Here is a 16,886-nt window from a genome sequence, read left to right as displayed (position 1 = left end):
CTAGTAGACTTAGGATAAGGGAGTTGATGACTTTTCGCCTTTTAACAAGAATCACAAACTATATTTTCTCTAGCTTCACCAGAACAAGGAAGCTCATTATTCCTAATGACATGCTCAACTACTGAAAAATAAGGATGACCTAAGCGACTGTGCCATTGAACTGAAGATGGTTTAGTGACACCAAGGACTTGCTTGCTGCTGCTGGTTCTTGGAAGCTCTAAAGGATAAAGGCCATTCTTGCATCTACCGTGATGAAGGATTTCCTTCGTGGCTTGATCCTTGATAAAAAAAGAATGTGGATGAAATTCAAGAAAAGCTTTGTTATCAAAGGCTAAATGCTGAACAGAAAGAAGATTCTTTTTGGCACAAGGAACATGCAAATGATATTTTTAAGAGAAAGATCTTTGCTAGGGGTATGAATAACTGAATGACCAATGTTTCTAATGCTCATACCTGTTCCATCAGCCCCATGTACTTGATCCTTACCCTTATACTTGTTGTGGACGGTCAGCTTCTCTAGATCTCCAGTGATATGATCAGAAGCCCCACTATCCACGTACCAATTTGTGTCAATGCCATAAGAAGTAGATGCAGCACCAGCAGTTTTGTCTTGTTGTTGATACTCTTCATCATCATCATAACGATACCAGCATCTTTGTGCTGTGTGACCAACCTTGCCACAGATTTGGCATGTTAGATTTTCTGCAGATTTATTGCCGGAGCCTCCCTGTCTTGATGTACCCGTGGAGTTGTTGTTGCTTCTTCCCTGACGACAGTGAGCACCACCTCGGCCACGACCGCCACGGCTTTGATTTGAGCCTCCTCGACCTCGAGAAGCTGCATTAGCCGAAGATTGGAATTGGTTGCCATTGCCGGAGCCAAACAGATGTTCAAGACGCATGTCGTAGCACATAATTTGTGCATACAGATCGCTGACACTCATGGTCTCCGTGCGTGTCATGATAGATGAGACCAGTGGGTTGTAGTCAGCATCAAGTCCAGCAATGATAAAAGACACCAGCTCCTCATCTTCCAAAGGTTTTCCTACTGCAGCGAGTTCATCACCTAAAGCACGCATCTTGGAAAAGTAGGCAGCGGTAGATTGATCTCCTTTCTTGGCGTTGGCAAGCATGACTCTCAGATTTGTCACACGAGCACGAGATTGAGATGAGAACATCGTCTCAATTGCAGTCCAAACCCCGAAGGCCGTGGTCTTGCTCAGGACATGTTGCAGCACCTCTTTGGAGAGAGAATTGAGCAAATAGCTCAGGACTGTCTGATCTTGTGCCACCCATTGGGTATACGCAGGGTTGACGGCGATCTCCTTTGTCTTGTCAACCTTCTCGACTTCAATTGTCTCGGCCGGCGCTTTCTTTGATCCATCTAGGTATCCCATAAGCTGCGCTCCTCTAATGGCAGGAAGAATCTGTGCCTTCCATAGCAAATAGTTCTCTCTCGTCAATTTCTCTGAGACGGGAGGACCAAGAGGAGTAGGCGAAGAAGAGGATGATGACGCCATGGAAGTTTTGTGGAAAAGGTGGCTCTGATTACCATATAAATATTTGGAAAGCGATAACCCTTGATGAGGGCATCGGCTGTTTATATATCAAGAACAACGTGTACAGGAGTATCTCCTAATCCGACTCTTACAGATCTCCTAGGCCTTTACAACACGTATCTTAATCAGTACAGACTACATGCCTTGTTGGAGTAGAGCTTGATTTCTAGAAGATCACAAGTTTACACTGGATACGTTACAAGAGATAGCATTTCATCTCACTACATGAGAAACCTTGATTTGTAACGAGCACGAACACCCCTAAGGTAACAGGCAACACAACCGTTACTGTTATAGGGTTACAAATGATAGGGTAAAGGTAACGGGCACGTGCCCGTTACCTATTGTCCATATTTGTAATGGTTATTAATATACGACCGTTACGGAAAGCAGCAACCAGTAACCCAAACTTGCTTTTTTTTGTGGGCCCACAGAGCAAAGGAGTAACGGGCAAAGACTAAGGTCTGTTACAAAACCTAAATATTAGTAACAGTTTTCTGTAAACGACCGTTACCTATACTTGTAACCAGGCTTCCATCCGGGCCCACTGGTCATATTTTGTAACGGGGTTTTCTGAAAGGCCATTACAGGTTTGTCAGATAGGAAACGGGCCATATCTAAAAACCGTTACCAAAAGCTCGCATACGTAACGCGCTTTGTTCCACACCCGTTACAAATAAGTGATACCCATTTCAACACCGTCGCTTCCTTGGCCCCACTGATCAGTTTTGGTAACGGCCTAAACTTAAAGCCCGTTACCAAAATGTCTTATAGGTAACCATTGTTGTTTGGAGCCCGTTACAAATACATGTTACCCATGTTTCTTGGGTCTCTTCCCGGGCCCATTGGTCAGTTTTGGTAACAGCCTACACTAGAAGCCCGTTACCAGAATGTCTTATAGGTAACCATTGTAGTTTGGAGCCCGTTACAAATACATGTTACCCATGTTTCTTGTGTCTCTTCCCGGGCCCACTGTTCAGGTTTGGTAACGGTTGTTAGAACAAGCCCGTTACCACTGTATTCGATATGTACCGCTCGTTTTTTATGCCTGTTACAATTTTGTGTTACCCATAATCCAACTAGCGTGTGTTGTAACCTGCTTTAGTTAATGCCCGTTACATATATTTGAGCCACCCCACAAAAATTAGCCTGTTTTCTGGCTGCATCCTGGAACCAGCCAGGATTTGGCAGCCACCAGCAAACATCACAGATCACACATCAAGCGCGTGGATATATACATCACAGATTATACATCAAGCACATATATATATATATACATCACAGATTACATCAAGCGCATATATATACATCACAGATTACACATCAAGAATGAAAGTTATCTACATAAGTACACATCAAGAATTAAAGTTACAGGTTACAAGTTACAAGGTTTATGCATGCAAGTTTAAATTTACAGGTTACAAGTTCCAAGTTCACTGTTTCAGAGCATTTAGAATGAACTCACGCGGCATGTGCTGGGTCATCATGGAAGCTGCCCTTTGGGTCAATGATCTCCTTAAGAATGAAATCGCAGAGCATCTGCTGGACCATCCTTAGTGCTCCTTGATCTACTTCTTGGGTAGCTTTGTAATCCTGCATAATACAATTATTGAGAATACAAGTAAAACTCAGTTTCTAAAATCAAATGGAGAATCTGATCAGAGCCAAGGTTGGGTCAGTATAAATATACGTACAGAAGCCTTTTTAATGACATTTATGTCACCGAGTAGGTCGTACATGTTCAGTGCAACATAGAATCCACACGACAAGCTACCCGACGGCTGTTGAGCACACTGCATGAAGAAGGTACCAAAATGACACAAGTTAAGGCAGTACCAAATATATATATATATATATATATATATATATATATATATATATATATATATATATATATATATATATATGAAGGCACCAAAAAGGAAATCCTTGCTCTTACCTTGATATCTGTCTTGTGCGTGAGTTTAGGTTTGGTTTTTGAATTTTTTTTCATCTTTGTCTCCATGTGCTCTGAATAGGCCCTGCATGATCAGCAATATCCATTAGAAACATTAAGAGATGGAATTTGTGTGATCTAAACCTAGAATCTACTTACTAGTTCACAATAGTTACTACATCCTTGAACTTTCGCAATGGAAAACTTTTAGCAGAATCCAAATACCAAACAACATTCCACTTCATGGCAATGATCACTAGTACCCAGTGGCTACCAGTGTTGTAGGCACCCACCACATAGTCGTGATTCATAGCCCTTTTAATTGTTGTTATCACATCTTTGGACTTGTATTGAACGAGTGTGGCTGAGAATATCTGTGGGTCCAAAAACCCAACATTGTAGTGCATCTCCTCTGCCTGTTTCATCATTTTCCTACAAATAAACAATTTCTTAGTCATTGAATGAGCTTTTTGGTAAAAATTAAAGAATATCTATTTTAGTTTGAAGGGACTTACAATGTCCAGCACCTCAACAGGCTCATGTCCAGACTATCCAGGTTGTAAAGGTCATACAAGTCATTGAATCCAACTGCCAATTTTAAATCATCCTCAGTATGAAAGTAGGATGCAGCCACCTTTGCAAGAATGTCAATAGCACCATTTCCACTTTGTTTTATGATGTAAGCATGCAATGCTTGACAACTTGGCCCAGCAGACTTTAAAGCCTTTTCTGATAACATAGGCTCACCAGGCTTGTACTTTGGATTAGCCATAGTCCAAACAGCGCCAACTTCCATATTTTTAGGCTCATGTTCGCTGTGCTGCTATGGAGATTGGTTGAGCTGCTTATGCTGGGGCTCAGTTTGGATGAGCGGATGCTGCTGGGGCTCAGTTTGGATTAGCGGATGCTGCTGGGGCAGAGTTTGCCTATCCATCTGCTGTTTGAGCTACAGGTCCAGCTGATGCTGCTTTTGCTGACGCAGAGCTAAAGTAGCTGCATCTAAAGCTGTATTACCAGCTGATGGTGCTGCAGAGTTTGGATCTCTAGACCTCGGTGGGATAAGGATTCTCCGCCTTGGCCGCTGTATGCATTGCAAGAGAGAATCAGCTAGGGTTGTGATCTCATCCTCTACTGGGATAGGCAGTTTGATGTGCCTCGCATTGGGCCACACATAAGTAGGTTGCACCACTGCATACCCATTCTGTACCGGTACTGTATGGCAAGTCTGTTGATTTGGATAGACTGTGCCTAATGCGAGCTCCATGTCACACTCGCTGCCATCCAGAAGACTGCACTTAGTTGGCTCTGTCAACAGATCTATTGTGTCCGGCTGAGGTGGACCATCATTTTGCCCCTTGTTAATGGGCACATCCTCCTCAGTTGTGTTGTCAGAAGATCTATTCTGTACACTTTGGGTGAGGCACAGACCATCCGGTATGGGCACGCCTGCAACTCTCAGCAACTCCATAACTCTATTGATTGCTTCACCGACTATCTCTTTCTTGTCTACATCAGACCTCCTCTTCTTCTTCTTCCTGTACATTTCAGCACATTCTGGGCCAAACCCTTTACCCCAGCCAAGTGAACTAGAGACACCTCGCACCCGACCTCGATGCTCTGGATTCTCAAGTGCCTCAGTAAGAACATCATTCTCCCTAACCCCAGTGAAAGAACCATCACTATCTTGAGCTGCAATTCTTTTGACTTTATCTGCTACGTCTACCACCAAAGGGGAAGTTAATGTTATGTCCCCGCTTGCACTAGTGGTCGACCCTGACCTTGCCCGCAGATATGGCCTAGAACGGCCAAGATATTGCTCCCAAGGGTTCTCCTTTCCTTCTGCAGCTAGCTTTTCATCCTCCAGCTCCCACTCTTTCCTTTTACCATAATAACCTTTTTTCCCATCTTGTGCGGCTTATTGTGCTTGGCTCTCTTCTCTTTCATCTCCTGGCTCACATGCTTGAACAATGGAGATCTGGTTGTCTCCACAAACTGCTCCCAGTCTTCTGGCTTCAAAAAGGGGTGCTTCTCAAAGGGAAGCTCATCTTGCCTCACAAAATCTGCTCTTAAATGGGTCTTGAATCGCCGCTGCAAAAGTGCAATCTCTTTCATAGCTGACTTAATTGCCTTATTGCGAGCAGTTGTGGACAGATTGGCCGAGTACTCTATCTTTTCCTCCAAAATAGTGAACAGATCTCTCCTCGTTTCTAGTGTGAGATCCTCAACCTTGACGTCCCTCTACCGAGGAATGAGGCCACAGACCAATACGAATCTTTCCCTTGCAGCATCTGGGGTAGGCCAACCTTGTTCATCAAGTCCAGTTGCAGTCACCTTGTCTTCTAGCCATTTGGTTTGTGTCCTTGACTTGCGTGCTCGAGTGCTACTCCCAACAGCTTGTGATGAGTAAGCCTGTGAAGCAGCTGCGCTGTTTAAATTTGTACCTTGTGTATCAGTTGCATTGTTAACAGGTTCACTGTCACCAGTGGAACTCTTTGATGAGCTAGACTGCATAGATTATATATCAGGTTGTCAGTAAAGCAACATAAGTAAGGCTGAAAGTGTAAACAAAATAAGTATTACATAAGTTCTACTTAGCAAAATTTTATTTGTACTACTTTAAAATTTCTCAACTCATTTTGTACCATATGCACCAAGTTGCATCAGTAATATAATTATATACTCGTTGGGGATAGGTACTAACCATTTTGACAGGGTGAAACAATGCTTATATATCATAGCAGCAATGAGGTGTAGATTCGACGGCCTTTTGGCAATAATAGGATAAAGCAATCAGTTAGTATGATTATGACAGCAAAAAACTATACATTGCAAATAAGCTACAAATAGTGGTAGGTGCTAAGCTTGCGTGCATCGAGGGGGCCACCACACCGGGGCTTACAGGGTATACACCACAATACCACATGCCACTTCGTTGGTTTTTTTTTTGCCCCAAATAAAGACTTACGTAGCCTAGCACCCACCACATTGCTAAAGAAGAACATCAATGTTTAGCTAACAAAAGTAACAGACTGACATAAGAGAATAATTCTGTTGCATGCAAACTATACATTGTAAATAAGCTACAAACAGTGGTAGGTGCTGAGCTTGCATGCATCGAGGGGGCCACCACACCGAGGCTTACAGGGTATACACCACAATACCACATGCCACTCCGTTGGTTTTTTTTTGCCCCAAATAAAGACTTATGCAGCCTAGCACCCACCACATCGCTAAAGAAGAACAACAATGTTTAGCTAACCAAAGTAGGTTCAATAGTGAGTGTGACATACCTGGCAATCCATGAGTAGACCAAATATTGCTTGTACAAATAGTATGAAATTAATATCATACAAACTAATAGTGGAATAATTTTTATTTGCATGCAGAACAATAGTATTCACCAAAATAACAGCAAAGTAGTCATGCTGAACTAATAAAGGCAATTCCAAGAGATTAATCCTATGTGAACTCACCGTAAACAATAGCAAATTACCATTCTCATGAGTCGCAGAACAATTTTTAACTAGTTCCTGTAACTAATCTAGGCAATTCCTACCCAAAGCAACAGCAAAGTATCCTATCCAAAATTTCAATGATCAGTCACACTTGAACAACAGCAAATAGTTCCTGTAAGTATCCTACCCAAAATTGACCAGAACTACATCAAAGTAGCTTGCAAAAGTAGTCAAATTCACCTTGACAACAGCAATTCCAGGAGAATAATCCTATGTCTCCCTAGACCAAGCCACAGATTCGAGGAACGAGCATTTACCTCTGTCAGAAATGAAGTAGTCGTGCTCGTTGCCTGATCTGTGTCGCCTCGTTGCCTGAGTTCGCCGGGTCGCTGTCGCCGGGCCGCCGGATCCACGGCTGGGTCGTCGTCACGCTAGGAGCCACCTCGCCGTCGTCACCACAAGAGCCGCGTCGCCGCCATCGGGTCGGGTTAGGGTTTCTTGGTCGAAACCCTAGCCGCAACTGGCCACTGTGGGCTGCGACGGCGCGCGGAGAAGGGTCGAAACCCTAGCCGTCGGGTTGTGGGCAAAGGCGCGCGTGAGGAGGAGCGGCGCGCGCAGAAGAGGCGCCGGGAGGAGGAGGCGGGAGCGGCAAGGAGGAGGCGAGGTGCGGCGAGGAGGGCAGCGGCGGACGAGGAGAGGAAAGCGGCTGCAGAGGAGAAGACGAGAGAAGAGAAATGGAACCCAAATGGATTTGGTTGAGAAGAGAAGAAGAGGAGATGCTGACTAATGGGCCCGGCGACCATGGCGCCCACGGTGCCCACGTGCGAGATCCAAATTTTGGGTCGGATGGCGCCTGCGTCCATTGACGCTGACGCGTGGGCCTGACATTTTCTTTTCAAACTAAATTTGCTACCTTCAAATGCCTAATGTACTCAAGTTCAAAAATTCAACAAAAAATGTTCCTGGAAAGATGAAAACACAGGTAACAATCTAAGACATGGATCACCCTTTGATCTGATATGGTTTGATCACAACTCAAAAAAAAAACAGCCCAATCCTAATGTTCCACAAATTTTAAAGCCCAGGAAACTGCACCTAAAAATTCATAAAAAATATCCAAAATTCATAATTTGACAAATAGAATTTGAATAAAATAACATCAGTCATAGTTGTGTAATAAAAATGAAACTTACTTTACAAGATGATGAATGTTGTAAAAGTAAAGATGATATAATAATTTTAACCACAACTTAACTTGGTCAAAACATTCTACAAATTGATGTGGTAACATAATTTGGGTCCCTAAACTTTACATAAAAATTTCAAATGGATTCAATGAAGGAAGAATATACATTGTGTACAAATGACTACATCTTTCATATAGTTCCATGGAATGTTACTTGAACATTGAAGTTTAGCATACATTACAACATGTACGAACTCATATGCATGTCAAATTTGAACATAACTTTGTTCTCACCTTAATATTGCAAAATACGATGTTTTATAAAGTTATGGTTGTGCAAAACAAATGTTTTTTTCTATATGCTATTTAGAAGTAACAAGATAAGGCGTAGACATAGAATCTCTTAAATATATTCTGGCCTTACAAACATGATCAACGAAAGGAGGGTGATTTTAGAAAAATTTAGAAAAAAAACCCATCCAATTTGAATTAAATATGATGGAGAAATACCAGTTACAAATTTTAATTATAGATCAAAAGGACAAATATCAACTTGGCCAATAGAACTGGGCCAATCCCGCGCTGCCACCTGGCCACGAGGCAATCTGGCGCTGCCATCTTGGTAATGGGCATATGGTAAGGCCCGTTACCTTTAACAAAAAATTCAACAAAAATGTGGGGCGCCGCGCAGAATCGAACCGTGGCCGTCCAGATTCACAAAGAAAAGCCTTTCCGTTGCGTTATGCGAGTAAATTCATTTTGTATCTGGAGACAAATATATTTAACCTTTAAAGCCGAGACAGGTGGGCAGACCGTTCCTCTTCCAATAAATTGATTCGAACCACCTCGTCTCTTCATCTTCCTCTCCCTCTCCTCGCCTCGTTTCTTCCTCTCCCTCTCCCTGGACAACTCCAGCGACGGTCCGGCGCTTCCTCTTCCTGTACACATCGTCTCCCTCGTCTCCGGCACCATGTCGTCCCGTAAGCACCGTGCACTTGTTGATCTGCAACTCCGGGAAAAGGGCAAGTGGGTGTCGGGGAAGATGGAAGAAGCCCAACTGCCGCAAGTGCCGAAGCTCACTCCGGCGCGCGCGGGGACGAAGGCGGGATCAGGGAAGGCGGCCGTGGGGACGAAGGCCAGTGCAGGCAAGGCGGGCGCGGGGGAAGGCAGCCGCAGTGCCCCCCATGAAGCGGTCGACACCACGATTTCAAGAAGAGGTGACCTCCTCCGGTAGCAGCAACATCGGGCCACTGCCGGGCTTCTCCGGCAACCCCACTCCGGCAAGCATGATGAACAAGGGGAAGGAGAAGGCCGGCGCAGGCACGTCGGGCGCGGGGAAGGCGGCCGCATTGGTCACCCCCAAGAAGGAGGTGACCTCCTCTTGTAGCAGCGACGTCGGGCCGCCGCCGGGCTTCCAAGGCCCGCCGCAGTACAATGGAATGCAGGAGAAGGGGAACAAGGGGAAGGGGAAGTCAGAGGTAATCCACTGTATGAATTTGCTCCAAATCCTATTTTGTGTGTCTGAATTAGTATGAATTTTCTCCGCTGTCTTACTTTTTGTACTATTTAGCCTGAATTTGCATGAATTTGACTGAAGTTCTCTGAATTTCTCTGAACATATCATGTGAAATTAGCATGTCCTGATAAATTTGCAAGTCAAATTCTGTGCTTTGAAGTGAGGAGTTTAAAACTGAACTAGTATTCAATGTCAAACAGAAATGTGTCTGAATTTGTCTATCTGCAGAGTGATCTTGTTATCTAAAAATGTTTATTTAGATGTTCATTTTGGCTTTTTAGTTGTTTGTTGCATATATGAACATGTTAGTTCACAAGATTGAATGAATTTGTCTGAATATTCAGACTAACATGTTAGTCTGAATTTGGCTAAATTTACTGATTTTTTCTGAATATTCAGACTAACAAAAGCAAAGGAATTTAAACTTGTGCAACTATCAATGCATTGAATGAATTTGTCTGAATATTCAGACCAATATGGTGCCTAATTTCTCCGAATTTGACTGAATTTCACCAACTATTAATAGGATGAGAATGTTTGACTGAATTTGACTGAATTCAGAATCTGTCTTTGCAGTGCTCTGAGAATGTTTTATCTTGCAGGTCCCTATTAATAGGATGACGTTCTGGGAGTTGCACAACAAGGCTGCAGTATCACAGGAGATTATCATGGCACTTCAAGATGAGCTTGCTGCCGAAAAGGCAAAGAAGAAGGCACTTCAGCGCGCACTTGAAGCTACGGCCAAGATGGCGAGAGGCAGAAACATCTAGGTTGACCAAGGCCGTAGTGGAGGCAGCTGCTATTTTGTATGCCTGATTTTGTCTGAACTTGTGTGACTGGATGGAGGAAACATGTTGGTAGAATGCCTATACTGGTTGAGGCACACTGCTTTTGTCTGTCCTTGTGTGCCTGCTAATATATATGTTATGTGAAGAAGACACTGAATTTGTGTGACTGCTAATATATATTTGTATGTGTGTGTATATATATATATGTTATGTGATACCTAAAAATGAACTGTGTGTTCTGTGTTATGTGCTTCTGTGATTTTGTGAACTCTGGGAATCAACTCTGTGTATATATATGTTATGGGAATGCAGGAGAAATGTGAACTCTGGAAATGAACTTCTGGTGAAATGAGAAATAGGTAACGGGCATTGTGGTAACGCCCGTTACTGATAATACATTGGTAACGGGTGTTGTGTTAATGCCCGTTACCAATGACAATTGACAATAATACCAACAGAGAACTTCTGGAGAACATGTCTGGAGATGAACTCTGGGGAATGAACTCTATGATTTTCTGGAGAACATGTCTAGAGAGCACTCCATATCATATATTACAAATGGATTCAAATTTCACCAATCCACATCATATATTACAAATGGATTTAAATTTCACCAATCCACATCATATATTACAAGGTCATTCAAATTTCACCAATCCACACCAATATATTACAAATGGATTCAAATTTCACCAATCCACCTACATCAGACTTGCTTTTTCCTTGCTTTACAGACATTGATTGTTTCTTGATGGTCGCTTCGCAAGTATGGTGTTTTATCATTTGCCAAGAGTTGGGGCCTGTATGGCATGTCAAATGACGGAATTTCGTCAAATTGGTTGTATTCCTCCTCCTCAATGACATATTCAACCCCAACTATCCTTCTTTTTCTAGGCATAACCACATACCAGTTCTTCTTTGCAAGGTCGGGTACATAGAACACTTGCTGCACATCCTTGGCGAAGACAAACAGTTCATCTTTGTAACCAAAGACTCGTAGATCAACACTAACAAACCCATATTTGTCCTTGGTCACACCTTTCTTCCCATTGACCCATCGACACCGAAACAGGGCTACCTTCAATCCAACATAGTCAAGCTCCCATATCTCCTCTATCTGACCATAATATGTGTCTGTCTCCATGTCGTTGTTGATGGCATCTACACGCACGCCACTATTTTGATAGATGCTCTTGCCATCCTGGGCTATGGTGTAGAAAGTGTATCCATTAATATCATATGCTTGGTATGTTGTAATAGTGAATAATGGCCCCGCTGCTAGTTTTCTTATCAAATTATCGGTTATAGCAGCGCTAGATTTCTGGACATAATCTCGGAGCCAAGTGTTAAAGCCTTGCATCTGCTTCTTTGCAACCCAAGCCTCATTACGATTAGGATTACCTTCACGTAGGTGTCGCAAGTGCTCATTGACATAAGGTGTCACTACGTCGGTCTGTTGAAGCACGATGAAATGAGCCTTGTTGAAGGAATCTTGACCCGGAGTGATTGAGTTTTTGCCCAAGGTCCCAACACCTGCAAGCCTACCTTCATGCCGTGAATGAGGCACACCAATGGGGTTTTGGGGGTCCATATAACCCATGGCCCACTCCACTGCTTCGATGGTACCATAGCCACGAACCATGGCTCCCTCCGGAAACGACCGGTTATGTACCAATGATTTCAGAAAGCCATAGAACCTCTCATATGGAAACATTTGATGAAGGTAAGATAGGCCAAGGTAGAAGATCTCCTTTGCAAGATGTGCTGTTAGATGGACCATGAGATCAAAGAATGATGGTGGAAAAGTAGCCTCAAGCAGGCATAGGGTCTCAAAATGCCTTCTCTCTAACCTCGACAGTGCCTCCACATCAATCACCTTCTGTTCTATCGCATTGAAGAAAAAGCACAAGCTCATGACAGCCTCGCGAACCAGTACTGTCTTGATACCTCTAAGTGCAACAAGAAGAAGAGCTGTCATCAATTCATGGCAATCATGAGATTTCATCAAGTGGAAATTCATTTTCATATCCTTCACCGACACTAGCCTCTTGAAGTTCAAAGAGTAGCCTGAAGGTACTTTCAAACCATGCAAGAACTCACAGAATTCTCTTCGCTCCATCTTTGACAATGTGGTTGCAGCTACGGGAAGGACCGTCCCCGTGTCTGTTTCCTCTGCATAGAGCTCCGGCCTAATGCCCATATCTTGCAGATCCTGCCTTGCATTCTCATGATCTTTTCCTTTGCCCCTCTGTTGCAACAATGTTCCACACAGGCTCTTGCACACATTCTTCTTGGTGTGCATGGTGTCAATCGAATGACGCACATCCAACAACTGCCAGTACTCTAGCTCCCAAAGTATTGATTTTTTGTTCCACATCCCCTGCCCATCTTCTTCTTCACCATCTCGCTTCTTTCTTTTTCCAAGGATGGACTTCTTTGGTAACTCCTCAATAGTTTTGATGTCTTTCACTTGCAGGTGGAGCTCCACCCTGGACACATGTGGAGGAGCCATTCAATCCTCCTTTTCCCCATCAAACTGGCAGTCCATGTTCCGGTATGGATGTTTCTTATGGAGGAAACGATGGTGCCCCAAGAATACAAATTTTTTCGACTTTCTCAGCCATAATGAGCATGTTTCATCTAAGCAGTGGGGTCAAGCTTCACCGTTCCTTTTACTCTGCCCGGACAAGTTGCGATGAGCCGGGTTGTTGTTGATGGTTGTGAACAACATGGCGTGCAATGTAAAGTACTTACGCTCAAACTCATCCCAAACCTCCTCCACACTAGGCCTCCAAAGTGTCTGCAAGTCATCAACCAATGGCCTCAAGTACACATCAACACGGTCACCAGGTTGCTTTGGCCCAGAGACCAAGATTGACAACATCAAATATTTTCATTTCTTGCATAGCCAGGGTGGACGGTTCAACACTGAAAGGACGACAGGCCAAGTGCTATGCATTGAACTCTGGTTACCGAATGGGTTCATGCCGTCTGTGCTCATAGCGAACCGAATGTTCCTACAATCATCTTCAAACCAAGGGAAGTGGGCATCAATGTTACCCCATTGCGCTGCATCTGCGGGGTGCCTAAGCTTGCCACCATCTGTCTTCTTTTGGCCTTCCTTATGCCAACGCAAGAGTTGGGCCTCCTTTCGTGTGGCAAACATGTGTTTCAAGCGGGGAATGATGGGAAAATACCATGCCACCCTCACAGGACCCCCTCTGTTACCCTTTCTGGCTCTGATCTCTTCGGGCTCATTCCTGTCCTCAGCATTATTATCTCCGCCATCTTTGGCCCTCTTGAAACGATCGAACCCACACTTAGGGCAATTGTCAAGGTCCTCATACTCTCCATGAAACAACACACAACTATTCTTACATGCATGGATTCTTTCAACCTCTAAGCCCAAAGGACAGATTATCTTCTTAGCCTCATAGACAGACCCGGCCACTTGGTTTCCCTCTGGTAGCATGTCTCTTAGCAGATCCAATAGTTGTTTGAAACTTTTGTCGGTCCAACCATGACTTGCCTTCAGCTGCAAAAGTTTGAGATCACTAGAAAGACGAGAATACTTGTGACAACCAGGGTATAGGGGTTTCTTTGAATCTTCGATGAATTGTTTCAGCCTCGATAATTCTGAAGATGTGTACACACCCTGAAACTCAACATCTCTCAACATTTGATCAACATTGTTCACATGAGGCAGCAAATCATCATCGTTGAAACCCGTAACCTCTTGGTCAGTCATATCCTCAGGACGCATGACGCTGGGTGGGAATGCTTCATATTTCTCAAAGTTGTTGCCACATTCTTCTTCCCCTATAATAATGACAAATCAATGAGTTAAGCCATTAACAATGAGAAATCAATGAGTAATGTCAATAGGCACTCGTTTCACCTTCGTTAAGGGCTTCGGCATGGCGTCGACGTGCCCCTTCAACATGGTGTCGCGATTCGCCTTTGTTAAGGCATCCTTCTTCAACCTCATTAAGCTCTTCCTCACCATGCTGGTTCCAACACGTGTAATTCTCTTTGAATCCACGTGTGATCTAATGATGAAAAATGTTGTCCCGTTGTCCAAACTTCTTCTGGTTGAGACAATCAACACAGGGGCAACACATTGTGGGGACACCCCGATCTCTCATGTCTGCCTCTGCTTCAGCTAGAAAGCCATTGACCCCACTTAGGAATGTCTCCCAAACTCGGGCCTGTCTATACATCCAAGTCCGATCAGCTGCCATCTACAAGTTCAATAAAAAAATATTTTGAAACAAATAATATATCATCATAATCTAATATCAAGAGGAGAAGGGATAGCATGCATTTTCATAGTATTATCACCATGTAGATTACACACAAGAATTGTGGTGCTGGGTAGCTTTACAACAAAAATATGATCATTATTCCTCAATATTTGTTCCAAAGTTTCTTTGATTCAGTCGAAACAAGAATTGTCCATTAGCATTTTCACCATGATATGATAATTGTTCCAATTTTCCTCAATATTACAACAAAAATATGATAATTATCACCTTGTAGCATTTGCATAGTATTATTATCAGAATCTAAACAAGAATTGTCCTATTTTTTTCCTACTAGAGATGCCTACTAATTAGGAGGGGCAAAGTCCATACCTTGATGAGGACACTAAGGGTGGAGAAAGCAACGATGGTCGACGAACGGAGCTGCTGCGGTGACGACGACTGAAGCAAGCTGTTGCGCTGCAGAAGGCACCGGAGTGACATACGAAGGTGGAGGCGTGCTCGTGCAGAGCGGCGAGCAGAGGCACCGGAGTGACAGACAAATTAAGGTGGAGGCGCGCACAGACGAAGGAGGCGGCGATCGCGGCGGCGAAGGACCGGAGCAAAGGGGAATTATGGCTGCAGCAGCGCCGGGAGGACGCCCTCCGCCGCCGGGAGGGTGCTGGAGCGACGACGGCCGACGGACCGGCGGCCATGATGAGGGTGGCGCAGCCGGAGGGTGCTGGAGCCGCGATTGAGGGTGGTGCAGGAGGCGGAGGGGCGCGCAGTAGCGGCAGTCGCAGCGGCGCAGGACCGCCAGCGCCGAAAGCGCCGGCTGGACGCCCGCCGGCTGTCACAGCCTCTCGCAGCGGGAGGACGAGGAAGAAGACGCTGCTACAGTGATGCTACAGTGTTCCCCTCAATTATTGCAACAGTACCAGTAACGGGCTTCAAGTGTGTATACGTTACGGTCACTCACTCACGTTACCAGAATGGAACATCGGTAACGGGCATTAAAGTCCATTACTCGTAATTGAGATATTCGTAACGGTCATTACCCGACTGTTACGGTTATTTGTATTTTTAGTAACGGACATTAAGAGACCATTACGGATTATGACATTAGTAGTAACGGTTGTATTTAAGAACCGTTACGGGCTGAAGCTAAGTAACGGTCGCACTAAACATCCGTTACCAATGTTACTTATCAGTAACGGGCGTTGTGGTGGCGTGGCCGGGCTCGGGCATGCCAGGATTATTGGTAACGCTCGTTGTTCTGCGCCCGTTACAGATGTCCTTCTCTATAACAGGCTTGTAGCGCCCGTTACCAATGCAGTGTTTCCTATTTGAGGTTTTCACGTAGTGTCTAACACCCCGGCCCCAGTTCCAAGCCCTAGCACAAGGGGCGTGTCGAAGTATACCGACAACTTTCTTGCTTGAGCAGCAATAATACCCCGTTTTTTAGATAAAGGATTAAACCTATGGGTCGAGTTGTTCTTGCATGTAATCCATCCCTTGGACCTTGATGCAAGCCCAATAAAAATGTTTCTTTATTATATTGTGCTTGCCAATAAGTTTTACGTTTCTTTAAAAAAAGAAAAATAAAGAATGTCCTTGATGTTACAGTGCACAGCGGAATGCGGCCCGGCCCGCTATACCCACGAGCCAGTGCCATACCAGGCTTAGATCCACCGGAGCCCAACCAACCAAGGCCTCAGGCCTAACTCAACCCAAAAGACTAGCCTGATGGGTGAGGACTGCCCCACCTTATATATTGTGCTCCCCCACCATCAATTTCCGATGTGGGACTAAATCTAATAATCTCCCATGTCACACATCGGGCTCAACTCTTCCATCACATACAACCCATGTGATCTCCCGGAAGACGTTCACCAGGCCCCGAGTCCAACTCTCCAGCCCCGTCACACATCGGGCCCAACTCTTTCATCACATACAATCCATGTGATCTCCTAAAAGACGTTCTCCAGGCCCCGAGTCCAACTCTCTAGCCACACACAAGCCCGTGCGGCCATCCAGAGACATTCACGGGCTCCCCCATCACTATTTGACCCCGAAAATATTTCGGATTTTTTCAACCTTCGACTTTGATACCATTTGTTAGAATAATAGCGCGGAAGTGATAACCCAAGAACGCAAAACTAAATCACAAGATCAAACAAATGAGAATAACACCGAGGCACGATGT

The 16,886-nt window shown here is 44.3% G+C and overlaps 1 protein-coding gene and 1 non-coding gene across 2 annotated transcripts; both read right to left on the bottom strand.

Moving 5' to 3' along the window:
• Positions 1–900: 900 nt before the first annotated feature.
• Positions 901–1,039, bottom strand: LOC120680341. The gene has a single exon (XR_005677611.1). It is a non-coding gene; the product is annotated as a small nucleolar RNA Z247 (small nucleolar RNA).
• A 10,106-nt stretch (positions 1,040–11,145) lies between these two features.
• LOC120677894 lies at positions 11,146–12,951 on the bottom strand. Its single transcript, XM_039959087.1, has one exon. It carries the CDS (start codon positions 12,949–12,951, stop codon positions 11,146–11,148), a length of 1,806 nt encoding a protein of 601 aa, XP_039815021.1.
• Between the last annotated feature and the right edge of the window lie 3,935 nt (positions 12,952–16,886).

Source organism: Panicum virgatum, chromosome 6N (genome assembly GCF_016808335.1).
Source record: "Panicum virgatum strain AP13 chromosome 6N, P.virgatum_v5, whole genome shotgun sequence".
Classification (NCBI taxonomy): domain Eukaryota; kingdom Viridiplantae; phylum Streptophyta; class Magnoliopsida; order Poales; family Poaceae; genus Panicum; species Panicum virgatum.
The sequence above is the reverse complement of the archived record's forward strand: the minus strand, read 5'-3'. Positions and strand labels throughout refer to the sequence as shown.

What these genes read in the sequence shown, in the direction of transcription:
- LOC120677894 (XM_039959087.1), bottom strand. Translation starts at nt 12,951, where the DNA reads ATGGCTCCTCCACATGTGTCCAGGGTGGAGCTCCACCTGCAAGTGAAA.